This window comes from Callithrix jacchus, chromosome 7 (genome assembly GCF_049354715.1).
Source record: "Callithrix jacchus isolate 240 chromosome 7, calJac240_pri, whole genome shotgun sequence".
In the NCBI taxonomy this organism is placed as follows: domain Eukaryota; kingdom Metazoa; phylum Chordata; class Mammalia; order Primates; family Cebidae; genus Callithrix; species Callithrix jacchus.
The window spans coordinates 149,083,683-149,098,191 of NC_133508.1; the positions used below are offsets into that span (position 1 = coordinate 149,083,683).

Here is a 14,509-nt window from a genome sequence, read left to right on the forward strand (position 1 = left end):
CCATCCCTTCTCCCCTGCTTCGGCTTACCTTACCAGACCGACCTGCGCTGGCAGCTAGAGCCGAAGCCCGCCGGCTATGAAACAGGGCGGAGCTGTGGGGCGCGCTCCGGAGCAGACCGGTCGGCCCCCGGGGCGCGCTCACGGCCTGGAGGAGCGCGCCTTCGGCGCCGCTCGTTCAGACCCTGTCACCCTTTACGGCAATCGCGAAAGTGTCGTGAACGCGCTGCTGCCGATCAGTCACCCAGTCGGCTGGAGTCGGAGGCGTTATTTCTAGGGGTGTGCTTGTTGGGGTCGGGGTAAGGCTGCCGGGCGCGGTCACCGGGTGTGAAGGATTTGAAGGACTTTGTGGGGGCCACTTCTCCCAGGAGGAGTGGAGAGAGGACTGGATGCTCTGGGGCGGATCTTTAGGATATAGCTGTGTATGGACTCGCGCGGGGCGAACGCCGTCCTTCCTGGCGCAGGGTGGCCTCGCGCGCGGGGTTGTGGGGAGGCGAGGGCGACTGCCCCCTTGCCCCTCTGTAGAGACGCTGGGGTGGCGGAGCGCTGTCTCCGGAGCCCGAGGGCGGTTGTGTGGGAGCCGAGGGTAGGGGTGGGAAGAACCGTGGCGGGCCAGCGCTGGGCGGGCGGAGGAGTAGGGGCGCTACCGATGCGGAACGGACCTTGCCTGTCAGGTCCACACCCTCCTGCCCGAATGCTGGCAAGTGCACACACCGTGTGGCATCCTCTGCTGGGTTTGCCTCCCCTTAGAAATGTGGTGCTGATGTTTGTGACTGGGCCTCGCTTCTGGTCAGCAACTTTTCTAGAAATTTCAGCCTGTATTGATAAGCTGTGAGATTGCTAGCTGGAGTTTATTTCAGCAGTATTCTTGCGAAGAGAGAGAACCAGAAGAGTTGCTGGTGTTTGACGGTATTCCCAGAAACACTGGATGAATGGGATCTTTATATTTAGCCATGTTTAACTTGTTTTCCTCAATACAGTGCTTGGCCTTTTGGTGTCATTTTTGCCCTTTTGCATCATTAGTATTGAATATGTAAGTTTGCTTGAAGTCTTTTAGTTCATCAGTAAATCCAGTGTATAGGCAAATTCCTAGTTGTCTTTCAACAAATATTAGTGTTTTGTTTTGTATGTGGGCAAAGAATAAAGATTCATTTCCTACTCCAACTGGTAGGAATATGTCCAATACATAGATGTTGAGTTGAACGACTTAGAACACAAGTTAGACTTTGGTAAGGACATTTGGAGCGTTACTAATTTAGATCCATTGCCATTTACATAAAATTCGAGTTGAGGTTCTAAAAGCATTTGGTTGCATATTCGTTTTATGCTGAGAAAAGCTAAAGCCCCTTGCACAACTTGTTTTTCTTTTTCTTTTTCTTTTCTTTCTTTTCTCTTTCTTTTTTTGCATAACAGTAACAGCAGCTGCACCACTTGTTTTTACAACACATCTGTTTAAGAAATAAATTAGATAAATCTGCCTTTATTAACACCAACCACATTTTATCAGACGGTCAATTTCTTTGTTTTCTAGGCTGCGGATTTGTTTTTTAAGCTGGCTCAAGGTGCTGATATTCTTTTTGAGGGTCATGCTGTGCTATTTTTTAAGGGACTAGAAAAATCTATAGAATGCCAAGCTCTTGCTGATTTTTGGAGTGTGTGTGTGTGTGCTTGCTTTTAAGGGGGAAGAAAGTTATTTCCTCTTTTAAGGAGCGCAAGATTTATTTTACTTAAGGAAAACGTTGCACAGCCCTCTTTTTGCTTCTGAGTATGCTGAAAAGGCTTTTGTTTTTGTCAACTTGCTCTGTGTGTCACTTGTTAAATAATGCTGAACTTAATCCTGTGATCCTATTAGTTTTCTTTTCTTTTTTTTTCTTCCTTTCTTTCCTTGTTCTTTATAATTTGCCCTTCCTTTCTGCTAGTGTAGCCATGACTATTTTTCTTTAGGTAGCCAGTTACCTGTGAAAAGACTGTAAACATACTGCTGAATCAGTGCAGATGAAAACTTGGCACCCCTAGACCTGGTAGGGTTGGAAATTCTGGAATTTCACACAACAGGTTGGATATTGGGTAAGCTTACCCTATGCACTGCTCAGCAGTTAGAGGTTTTTTTTTTTTTTAATGTGATATTTGTCAGACTTTCCCCATGCTGAAGTCCACACAGGAATAAGGTAGGCAGTATCCCATTATCCTCAGCTGATATAAACGAGCTGTTTTGCATGATAGACTTTTAAAATAAAGGTATTAGTTAAATATTTCTGATTATACTTTGGTACCTTTGTTGGATTTTCCGTGTAAATAGTTAAGTTTGCACAAAGAGAATTTTTTGTCTGACCATATGTGTTCTCCTTTGGACTTACAAAACAGTTTGTTGACTGCATTCATAACTTAGCTGTTTATGAGACCCCGCCCTCCCCCTTTTGAGCTTCTTAAAGATATGGAATGGTATGTTTCAGTCTTTCCGTTTTCTCGGAGTCTAGAACAACTAAGTGTTCATTAAATGCTAGATGAATAAGATTTGTTGATTGTTCATAAAGTACTAATTACCTACTAGCAGGGTGTGGTGGCACATGCCCGTATTTGAAGCTGCTCTGTGGCTGAAACACAAGAATCTCTTGAACCCAGGAAGAGGAGGTTGCAGCGAGCCGAGATCACACTACTGCACTCCAGCCTGGGCGACAGAGTGAGAGCTTATCTCAAAAAATTAAAATGAGTATTGATTGTCTACTTAGTGCTAAGTATGGTATGAGCTTGTGGAAAAGAATGTTAACAAGACAGGCTTTGCCTGTGTACTTGTAGAGTAGACAGAACTTGTGGGGGAAAGACTGAAAAAAAAAATCAAAAAAGTTCAAAGTGTGATAAGTGCTCTGAAGGGAGCAGAGCACTAGAGCCAGATTTTAACAGAGTAGGAAAGTTTACTGATTACAAGTGACAAGGCTGCAATAGCTATAGGACTGTGACAGTATTATGAACTGACTTGCAGCTTTACAGCTGCTGGAAATTTTCTACAGTTTAAAATATTCACTTTTATGATTATGATGTATGAAAACATATCCTCAGGTTAACAAATAATTTTGGCTGTGTTCTAAAGTAATACGTTTCTTTATAATCAGTTGCTCTCCATTACATCCAAGTAAAATCACAACTCTGCATAAATTCTTTAAACTTCATTTTATCCCATCCTCCCATCTGATTTACTCCTGTCCATCCATAGTGATCTCTCTTGTACCTGAGCAAGACAAACTCTTTACTGTCTCAGGGCATGTACCATTTTCTGGGATTATTCTTCCTCCTGCTCTCCGGAAATGTCTGGCTCCTTCTTTACCTCTGAGCCTGGTATAAAAGCTACTTCTTGAAGACTTCACCCTATTTAAAATGTGTACCCCCAGCTGTTTTCTAGCTCAGCACTTTATTTTCCTCTCTGTGCCTATCACAGTATATAATTTTATTTGCTCGTTTATAGTTTTTATTTATTTTCCCACTGGACATAGAAGTTGGGATCATGTCTACCTCATTCACATCCTTCAAATGTTGGCTGAATGCATTTGAAACTTGTAATCATGTAGTTTTCTCATAAAAACTATTGAGAGTGGTGGCTGGGTTTCTAGGCTAGCCAGCAATAATTTTAATTTCCTACTTTTTTCTTTTTGTTACTTGTACTGTGGTAAGAAAAGGACATTTTCTGCTCATCCTTTTGGGCATAGGCCTGCCTGCATGTAAAAATTTCAGGTAGATAACATAACTTTTGGGTTTTGTTTGTTTGTTTGTTTGTTTGTTTGTTTGTTTGTTTTTGAGACACATTTTGCTCTGTTGCCCCGGCTGGAGTACAGTTGCGTGATCATGGCTCACTGCAGCCTCAAGCCCCTGGGTTCAAGCAGTCCTCCCAACTCAGCCTCCCGAGTAGATAAGACTACAGGCACAGGCTAGCATGCCAAGCTAATTTTTTTTTTTGTATTTTTTATTTTATTTTTTTTGTATAGACATGGTTTTGCCTTGTTTCCCAGGCTGATCTTAAACTCCTGAGCTCAGGTGATCCACCTGCCTCAGCCTCCCAAAGTGCTTGGATTACTGGCAGTGAGCCACTGCTCCCAATGTAGAATAATTTTTTTAATATTCTACCTCCTTTCCATATTCCCACCCCACATCCATGTTTCCTTTCTTTCCCTATTGTCCTGATCTTCCTACTGTAGCCACCTGCCCTATGTGGCTCCATATGCTTGCTTTTCATTTGCTAAAATTCAGAAATTTCTATTTTTTTCTGTGATGGTTTTCATGGCCATAGTCCCTGGATCTCAGATGTGAGGGTAGGAAGAGTGGAGATGAGCCTGTGGCAGTGACTGCAACCTCTGCATCTATGTACATGTGTTGAAAGTAAAGAAGCCACCTGTAGGTCAGAGACTACATGTATCTGAATTTATATTTGCAGTGTTGTTGCTAATAGCTTCACAGATACAATGTTGCTGCAGTGTTGGCAAAGAAAACCTTCAAAAACTCATTGCCTCTTTTCAGGTATGAATTTATTCAATGGCTAGAATAGATCTGGAAGGGTTTAATAAAATGTAGATTTTTATAAAAGAGAAATAGAAGGTTAAATAAAAATCTAGGTCACAGAGGGGAAAAACTGGGAGGGAAAGTATCAGTTTATCAACTAGTCCTGCCAAATGCTCAAACTTAAAACCATTAAGATCAGTTGCTTATAGCTATTTAGTGCCAAAAGCAGGCTAGCACTCATTTTTTTTTCTTTTTTTTACAGTAAGAGGATGGAACCCTGCAACAGTAAAATACAAATGGAATTGACTAGATTTTTAATTACCATTTCAAGCGGAATTCCATAAGAGCTGACTATCACTTACCAATAACAAAAATATATCATTATTTGACTGTAGAAAATTTGGCTATGATGAAGCTGCTGAGTTTATTGGTGGTTAATGGGCTCTCGTTTGATATAAAGTGATCTTATTACTTTAAAACAGTTTTATTGAGTAACTTTGTTATACAATTGTGTGGAAGAATTCCTCAAAATATAAGGAATTAGCTTTGTTCTCCTTGATTTGAAATATCAATATATGTATATATATTGATATATTGAGACAGAGTCTTGCTTGGGCTGGAGTGCAGTGGTGCAATCTCGGCTCACTGCAACTTCCGCCTCCTGGGGTCAAGCAATTCTCCTGCCCTAGCCTCCCAAGTAGCTGGGATTACAGGCACCTACCACCATGCCTGTCTAATTTTTATATTTTTAGTAGAGACAGGGTTTCACTATGTTGACCAGGCTGGTCTCCAACTCCTGACCTCATGTGATCCTCCCATGTCGGCCTCCCAAAGTGCTGGGATTACAAGTGTGAGCCACTGCATCTGGCAAAATATTAAATATTTTTATTTCAGGACACCTCAGTTGGTTAAATTGTGACACCGATGAGTCTCTTGAGATTCTTGAAAATTTATTTAAGGGCATTAACTTGACTGTAATGACTGTTTTCTAAACCAAATATTGAGATATGTGATTGACAGAGGTTTTAGATGCCACCTTAGGTCATTAGTAACATTGAAATTTTGGAATTTGATATTTATGGGGATATAGGAAAAGAAGTCCTGGTCTGTATATGACACAACATTGTGTTCACATGTCCATACCAGACTGTTGGCTGAGTGTCCCCTGCCCAGTACCTACTTGTCCATGTGGTAACTCATAAGCTGAGTCCCTACATTTCATGTTTTGTGGCATGTGACCCTGTGCCCCACTTCCCAGAATGTACATGAGGCTTGGGTTCACAGTCCTGTAGCCATGGCCCAGTCTCAGTTTAGTGCCTTCCATTCTGGGCAGCAGGAGTCTACAACAGCTGCCTCTGGGCGTTGGCCTGGTTTCACTGTGTTCCTGTGCTGTGTGCTGCCTCCCCTCCACCCCAGACAAAGTGGAACCTGCCACTCTCAGGACCACCCTGCAAAGGCACAACAAACCGGATCCTGTCACAGCAAAAAAATAAAAAAGGATAACCGAGCATGTTTTGGTAGTAGATCCATTGGCGAGATGTCCTAGGCCCATACCATTTCTGGGAATTTCATCTTGCTTTCTGGATAGTTTCCAACCAGAAGATCAAAGCATACCTATGCTACTAATCTTTTTTTTCTATTAAGATTTTTTTTTCTTTTATTTTTTAATCGTGTGGTCTCTGTTCCTCCTCCTACTCACTATGGTGGTTTTCTCACAAGGTTCTTTTTTTGAAATGGGGTTCTCCTGTTGCCCAAGTTGAAGTGCAATGGCTCGATCTCAGCTCACTGCAACCTCTGCCTCCTGGGTTCAAGTGATTCTCCTGCCTCAGTCTCCCGAGTAGCTGAGATTACAGGCGTGTGCCACTACTCCCAGCGCATTTTGTATTTTTAGTAGAGATGGGGCTTCTCCATTTTCATCAGGCTGGTCTCGAACTCCCATCCTCAGGTGACCTGCCCACCTCAGCTTCCCAAAGTGTTGGGATTACAGGCATCAGCCCCATGCCTGACTAAGGTTCTTTATTCATTTTTTTTCTCTTCATGCTTAATCCCTTTGAGAACTTTGCTACTTTCTAGTTTTTAACTAGACTTCAGCTTTTGAGTTGATGACTTGAACTTTTCCTCTCTTACTAAAACTCCAGTTTTTTGATTTTTGTCCAAAATGTCTCTACCTAAAACTTACATGAATATATTTCTTTCCCACCCTCATCCCTAGTTCCACTTTCACCCCCTACACCCCAAAAGCCAAAATATAACAAACTGATTTTCTTTCCCAACTTGCCCTTTTGAGAACAGTACCAGTATCTTTAGCTGTTGACTCCTTTTTTTCTTCTGTTCCTTCACCTCTCATATCTAATCCCTAAGTACTGTCTGCCAATTCTTCCATCTAAATAGAAATTACTTCTAGATTTGACTGTCTTTCATATTTTCATTGTTACCTTCCTTCTATATAGGCCCGCACCACTTCAAACCATTGAGATGACTGTACTTACTAATTTGTAATTGTTCTCACTATTTTCTCCATTCCAATTCATCTTGGAAAATACTCTTGTATTTCCTCGTGCTACTTACGGTTATTTCTAATCTTTTCTAAATGCAATACAGATACTTCAGGGTTAAACTCAAGGTCCTTTATCAGTAGTCGTCACTTAACCCAATTTTACTTTCTTTCCTTCTACTTCCTCATTTCATCAGGATTCTATGCTAATACATATATACTGCCTTCTTTTTTCATTGTTGTGTATCTCCACTGAGAATACCATCTATATTCCTTTTTACCAATAAGAAGTTTGATCCTTTGGTTTAAACAGAAACCCTGTGTTTGTTTGTATGCCACTTACCAGCTGTGTGATTTGTACACGTTAATTAGCCTCACTGAGCCTTAGTTCACTTTTCAGTAAAAATGGGGATAACTGATAGACCTTGCCTTCTGGGGTGTTGTGAGGGTTAAAGCAGTGAGTATGTAAAAAGTGCTTAGGCTTTGTAATATGAAGGGCACGCCCAGCAATTTTAGCTATTACCATTAAATAAAAATCGACTTGAAGACTCATTTCACTCAAGTCATTCCTCTGATACCAATACTCATTTGCTAGCCTTGGGACCTCAGCTTTCGTGTATGTGTAATGATGAGGTGATTTCTAACATTCGTTTCATGATACAACTGAAAGCAGTGTGAGAGAGAAAAAGAATATGAGCTTCAAAGTCAGACAAACTATCACATAATAGGAAGCATACTGTTATTAAAGTCTCTTCTTTCAGTGAGGACTGGAACCAAAATCAGACTCCTAGTTGTCTGGTCCTGTTTGATACTTAACTACTTTATTGACAGTGTGATTTTTTGTTTCCTGATTTGGTGATGTTGGCATAAGAGAGAAATAGTGGCTGACAAGTGTATCCTTTTTTTTTTTTAAGGTAAGCACCAGCCACAAAAGTCTACAAAAGAAGGTAAATTACAGTCTTTAAATATATATTTAAAAAAAAAACCAAAAAAACCAAGATCCATGAGTGGGCATCGATCAACAAGGAAAAGATGTGGAGATTCTCACCCGGAGTCCCCAGTGGGCTTCGGGCATATGAGTACTACAGGATGTGTATTAAATAAATTGTTTCAGTTACCAACACCACCATTGTCAAGACACCAACTAAAGCGGCTAGAAGAACACAGATATCAAAGTGCTGGACGGTCCCTGCTTGAGCCCTTAATGCAAGGGTATTGGGAATGGCTAGTTAGAAGAGTTCCCTCCTGGATTGCCCCAAATCTCATCACCATCATTGGACTTTCAATAAACATCTGTACAACTATTTTATTAGTCTTCTACTGCCCTACAGCTACAGAGCAGGTAAGAGTTTCTTAAAAGATTTCAACATTTGCTATATACCAAAACCATTGTAATTGGAATCTTGGGGTCATTTTAACTAAAGATAAAATAATGTGACCGCTCTCTGTCAACTATTTTAAAATAACACACACTGCGGTAAAGCTTGTAAGTACAACCTACACATTGTTGTTTATTAGAAACCAGAAGCCAAGGGTAAACTCTGATCCTAGTAGGTAAATTAATGTTAACAGAGTTTAAAATGTTCCTTTTAAAACTAAATCGAGTTTTTTTATTAAAAAGTTTCGTGTTTTTTTAAATGGTAAAGTCAGTAAAAAAAAGTCAGCGAGAAGTCTTCGGTATTTAGTATGGCAAGACTGTAAACTAGCCTTATCAAAACGTTTTCTGTTTTCCATTCGAGTGAGACTTGTTCAGTTTCCCTTCTCTCATCCTGTAAACATGTATGCCTGATAGACTTCAGGTGTATGGCTTATTATTCTAACAATTGTGGCAAAGGAAGTGTAAGAAAAGTCAACATAATATATTTTCTATTCCATATCCTGCTCTGGCTACCATTAAGAAAGGATACTTGCTGTTGCTTATAAAGATTCTCTCACATAGGCCTTCTCAGATCCAAGCTTCTCTTCTACTGTTACATTCTATTACCCTCTGTACCCATTACCTGAAACCAAAACTAGAACTCTGTCGGAATGGATAAATTGATATTTCTTTGGTTTAAACATTTCCTTACCAAAACGTGAACTAAGCTAGTTACATAAATGAGAGAATCATAAGCATTTGTTTTGCCTGTTTTAGTTAGACTGATCAGTTTCTGGTAATTCAAGACAATAGAAGATAATTCTCAACCAAACATGTCACAGTGACTCTGAGCTAAATGAGATACTAATGGCCACAACATTCCTTGTTTTAAGCTTGAAGTAACTTTTTTTAAAAATAATCTCAGATTATTTATCCTTTGAGATAAAATTACCACCATTCAACCCTGTGTTTTTCTTTTTTCATCAATTTGTCTGTTTCCATAGGTCACGCTTAAAGTGAATGGCTATTGAGGGTCATAGTTACCCATAGAATATGTGATTTCTGTCTTTTTCCAGGTGTTCATTTCCCATCACCCTTAATTCCTCTTTTTTTTTTTTTTTTTTTTTTTTTTTTCTTTTTGAGGCAGGATCTCACTCTGCTGCCCAGACTGGAATATAGTGGCGCTGTCTCAGCTCACTGCAACCTCTGCCTCCTGGGTTCAAGCAATTCTCCTGCCTCTGGGATTACAGGTGCACACCACCATGCCAGGCTAATTTTTTTATTTGTAGTAGAGGATTTCACCATGTTGGCCAGGCTGGTCTTGAACTCCTGACCTCAGGTGATTCACCTGCCTTGGCCTCCCAAATTACTGGGATTACAGGTGTGAGCCACCATGCCTGGCTCCCATTATCTTTTTAACTCTCTTCCTATTGCTCAGTTAGGATACTTAAAAAACGAAAAGCAGTACTTTACTTAAATGTGTTCTTGGATTCTTTATTACATATCCTTTAAATTGTTTCACTTGGGGCTTATCTGAGAATTTGATTGCCACTCCCAGTGGAGTTTGGTCCAAATCGCACAAATTATTAGAGATATAGTAGAACAACAGGAAGGTGGGTTGATTCCAGTGGAGGACCTCCAGTACTAGTTCTAGGATAGGAATCAAGGAGTGAGACCAGGTTCAAGGATAGTTTAGCCACTAATAGTCATTTATTGAACACCCCAGAGTATACTAGGTAATGTGTTACCCCATAATACTTTTTCTGGGCCTCTGTTCTTAAGTGATTTGAAATTATTGGAATAACCCAAGAATTATGTTGGAAACGGCTTTATATCATTGGGAAAAATCAACACCAAGACAATGGATAACTCAGCAAGGCTAGTTTACTTCCTGCAGGAAGGGTGCAGTTCACCGGCAGTCTTGCCATGAGAGCACACCTGAACAAGGGAGACAGGGGCTTTTATAACTTTCATAACCTGACACAATTACCCTACTGCTGTGTACAGTTTCTGTTGGCCAAAACAGGACCTCACATTCTATGCTTGACCTGATTGGCTAAAAAATTGGAAATTTCCTGAACAGATAAGGAGAAAGAAGATGAGGAAGAAAAGGAATCTAGTCAGAAGGTCAGGAAGGTTTCCAAATAAGGAATAGCATGCACTAGGGTTTGGAGCTTCCCCAGTTTCATTCAGTCATGCCAGAGCAAATCAAGGTAGCTGATTTAAGATGTAGCTGATTTAGAGAATGTATATACATGGGTATATGTTTATGCTAATAGCGGATGATGGCCATAGAGCAAGAGATTGTAACTCCTTGTAATGTAGTCTAAGATATAAACTTTGATCTTTCCCATCTCTCACAAATGAGTTTAACCTTTAGGGAGACTTCCAGAATGGAAGCTATTCTTTTCACTAGTTGTGATGGTTCAGAATTGCTGCTAGGAGGAATCAAGGCAGAGTATGACTGAGCTGCTGATTGTTGCTCTGCAAGGGAAGGTAGTGGCCTACGATGGAGATGCCTGGGTGCATTTTTAGCTGCACGGTAGCTATCCTTGATAGGCTCAAAGCAGAATGTATTTAAATAGGTCTTGGTTGTCTTCTATGACAAGCTGTTATTATCTCTGTGATCTTCAGTAAGATATGTAAATTCTCTAAGTCACCTTCTTTAAATCTTACTTTGTGGTATGAGGATCATACATTCAGGGTACCTAGCATATAATGTTCAAAACAGTAGATGGTTATTGTTTCATTGGTCAAAAAGATTAGGTGTATAATCTGTTCTTCCACAGCACCTTTCCCATTTGTCTTTTCCTCTAATAATACATAATATATCGAGTCACAAATTAATCTAAGTCCTTATTTCTTTTGTATTTTTCTTTATCATCATGTTAGAGTCAGAGAATTCCATAAATTTTATCACCCAGGGAAATTCTCTTTCATTATATCTCTAATTCTTTTGGGTTTTATGCCAGTGGATGATGATTACATTTCATGTCTACATGTATAGTATTGTGAACTTACCATATATTTTTTATGTTACTAATTTTTTTGAATGGGTTAGAGTTTCAGATACCAATCTTTTGGTAGAAAGGAAGGTAATTATTATAATAGTTTAAGCTCAGTTTGTTTATTTCCTTAGAAAAAGCAATCTTTTTAGTAGATAAGAAAATAAGTTAGTCTTTATTTTTCACATTCTTAGGGTAGAAATGTAGACTTCTCTCTTTTTATATGGAGAGCCAAAATTTTCCCTTGATCTGTTTATTCCTAAGTATTTAAAACTTCATTAGTAGCTTTAATTTTAGTGTCATAAATTAATTTGGAATTTTTCTTGCAACTTGATGTATGTTAATATGCTTGTATTCACCTTGCCACCATCCACATAAAAAGTCAAGCTCTGTAAAATATATGAAGAGATTTATTCTGAGCCAAATAAGCGTTATGAGTGACCATGGCCTGTGGCATAGCCCTCAGGAGGTCCTGAGAACACACGGCCAAGGTAGTCGGGGCACAGCTTAGTTTTTTAATTTTTTTAAATTTTGAGACGGAGTCTTGCTCTGTTGCCAGGATGGTGTGCAGTTGTGCAATCTTGACTCACTGCAGCCTCTGCTGCCTGGTACAGGACTACAGGCATGCGCCACCATGCCCAGCTAATTTTTGTATTTTTAGTAGAGATGGGTTTCACCATGTTGGCCAGGATGGTCTCAATCTCTTGACCTAGTGATCCGCCCTCCTCAGCCTCCCAAAGTCCTGGAATTACAGGCATGCATCACTGCACCCAGCCAACCTGGTTTCATATATTTGAGAGGTGCATGAGATATTAATCAAATACCTTATGAAGTACATTGGTTTGGTCCAGAAAGGCAGGACAACTCAAAGTGGGAGGACTTCCAGGCTGTAGCTGAATTTAAACATTTTCTGTTTGAGTTTATCTTAAAGACCTGGGCTTGATAGAATGTTTAGGTTAAGATAGATTGTGGAGACCAAAGTTCTTTTGAAGTCTTACAGTAGCTGCCATTAGAGACAATGGATGACAAACGTTTTCCTTTCAGGTCTTGGTCAGTCTCTTTAGGATCGGGAAGGTCTGGAAGAAAAAGATCCAGCTATGTTAAGACACATAAGACAGATAAAAGAAGTTGATGTTAACCTATATTTTACCCACGAAAGCCGGAAATGAGCTAAGCTGTTACCAAAAAGAGTTCTGTCAAATTTCAATGTAAATTTTTGAAAAATTATAAGTTGTTTAAATGCTCATTTGTTTTTGTTTTTATACTGCTAGTTTTAATGCTTTTGATTCAACTCACTAAAAAACAACTTGTTAGATTTTTTTTTTAGCATAAAAAGTGAAAAGAAAGTTGAAATGGCACATTGCCCATAATTTTACTGCCCAGTTAAGTTATATTGACATTGAAAAGTGAAAGGGAAAAAAATTACATAGTTAGAAAAATTCAAAGAGTGGCATAAAACAAAAAGTAAAATTTTCCCTTTTTTATCTGCCTTGCCTTCCTACCCCTCACCCCAACTCCTCTTCTCAAATGTAATAACAGTACTTTTCTGTGACAAATCACATCCTGAATTTTATTGAAAAGAAAAAGCAACATGCAGAACACACGGTACAGCATTTAGAAATTGTTTAAAATATACAAAATAAGCCTTTACTTAGGATTATGTATATATATATGTGCAATCAAGTCTAAAAGTAAATATGGGACTAACAAAGACTGAATTCAGGTTAGTGGGTACTTCAGGGGCAGACTGCATGATGGATTGGAGAGAGCTGTTCATGAAGCTTCAATTATGTTTCTAAGCTAAGAGGTTTGTTAAGGGTGTTCATCATATTTTTTAAACTTTTTGTATGTTTTAAATAGTAATAAAACTCATGTGTACCTGCCCATATATATGCCTGCCAAAATCTTAGGAGTGGTTTTCTTTTTCCTTTTAGTTGACACATATCATACACACACACACACACACACACACACCCCCGATACAGTGTGATATTTTATAACACATATACAGTGTATAATGATCAAATCAGGGTAATTATATCTATCACCTCAAACATTTATTTCTTTGTGTTAACATTCCAGATCCTCTCTTCTAGCTTTTTGAAAATATGTAATAAATTATTGTTAGCTATATTCAGCCTACATTGCTGTAGAACACTGGAACTTATTCCTCCTACTTTGCTATAACTTTGCATCTGTTAAACAACCTCTCCCTATACTCTCCTCCTCTTTACCCATCCTAGCCTCTTGTAACCACAATTCTTCTCTCTACTTCTATGATCATTTTTTTAAGCTCCTGCATATGTGCCTGATTTTTTTCACTTAACATGATGTCTTCCAGGCTCATCCATTTTGCTGGGAATAGCAGGATTTCATTTTTCTTTATGGCTGAATAGTATTCCATTATGTATGTACACTACATTCTTTATTCATTCCTTTGTTAATAGATGTTTGATTCCATACCTTGGTTATTACTATTAGTGCCGTAATAAACATGGGAGGTGCAGATGTCTGTTTGATATACTGATTACCTTTCCTTTGGATCAATACTCAGTAGTAAGATTGCTGGATCATATGGTAATTTTTAGTGTCTTGAGAAATCTCCATATTATTCTCCCTAGTGTCTATTAATTTACATTCTCACCATCAGTGTGTAAGAAAGAGCTCCCCTTTCTCTGAATCCTTACCAGCATCTGTTAATTTTCTCTTTTTATAATAACCTTTGTAACTGGAGTAAGATAAATATCTCATCGAAGTTTTGATTTGCATTTCCCTGATGATTAATGATGCTGAGCATTTTTTCATATATTTTTTGGCATTTATATGGCTTTTTTGAGAAATATCTGTTCAGATTGTTTTCTCATTTTTTGATTGGATGATTATATTTTTTGCTGTTGAGTTCTTTATATATTCTAGATAATATTTCTTGCCAGATGTATAATTTGCAAATGCTTATTCTCATTCTAGAGGTTCACTCTGCACTCTGTTGATTGATATGGAGAGGGTTTTTAGTTTGTTATAGTCTCATTTGTCTACTTGAGGTTTTGTTTTTGTTTTTCTTTTTCAGACAAGGTTTCCCTCTTGTTGCCCAGGCTGGAATACAATGATCTCAGCTTACTGCAACCTCCACCTCCCAGGTTCAAGTGATTCTCCTGCATTAACCTCCCG

General features: G+C 39.1%; 2 protein-coding genes across 15 annotated transcripts in view; one reads left to right on the forward strand and one right to left on the reverse strand.

The window, feature by feature from the left end:
* Positions 1-83, reverse strand: part of DRAM2 (DNA damage regulated autophagy modulator 2) — a 38,951-nt gene extending 38,868 nt beyond the window's left edge. For all 4 annotated transcript variants that reach the window (XM_078332739.1, XM_078332738.1, XM_009001867.5 and 1 more), the window contains exon 1: positions 29-83. The gene's annotated coding sequence lies outside the window, so the exon portion shown is untranslated. The remainder of the gene's footprint in view (positions 1-28) is intronic.
* CEPT1 (choline/ethanolamine phosphotransferase 1) overlaps positions 1-14,509 on the forward strand; it is a 45,625-nt gene that overhangs the window by 283 nt on the left and 30,833 nt on the right. For 2 of the 11 annotated variants that reach the window (XM_078332737.1, XM_035252446.3), the window contains exons 1-4: positions 236-296; positions 2,549-2,677; positions 7,894-7,926; positions 8,094-8,321. In XM_078332737.1, coding sequence (XP_078188863.1) covers positions 8,184-8,321 — 138 coding nt within the window. In that variant the 5' untranslated portion in view covers positions 236-296; positions 2,549-2,677; positions 7,894-7,926; positions 8,094-8,183. Of the gene's footprint in view, positions 1-235; positions 297-496; positions 702-1,941; positions 2,065-2,131; positions 2,166-2,548; positions 2,678-7,893; positions 8,322-14,509 lie in introns of those variants that run through there. The other 9 variants (XM_078332733.1, XM_078332735.1, XM_078332736.1 and 6 more) reach the window with 9 other exon arrangements.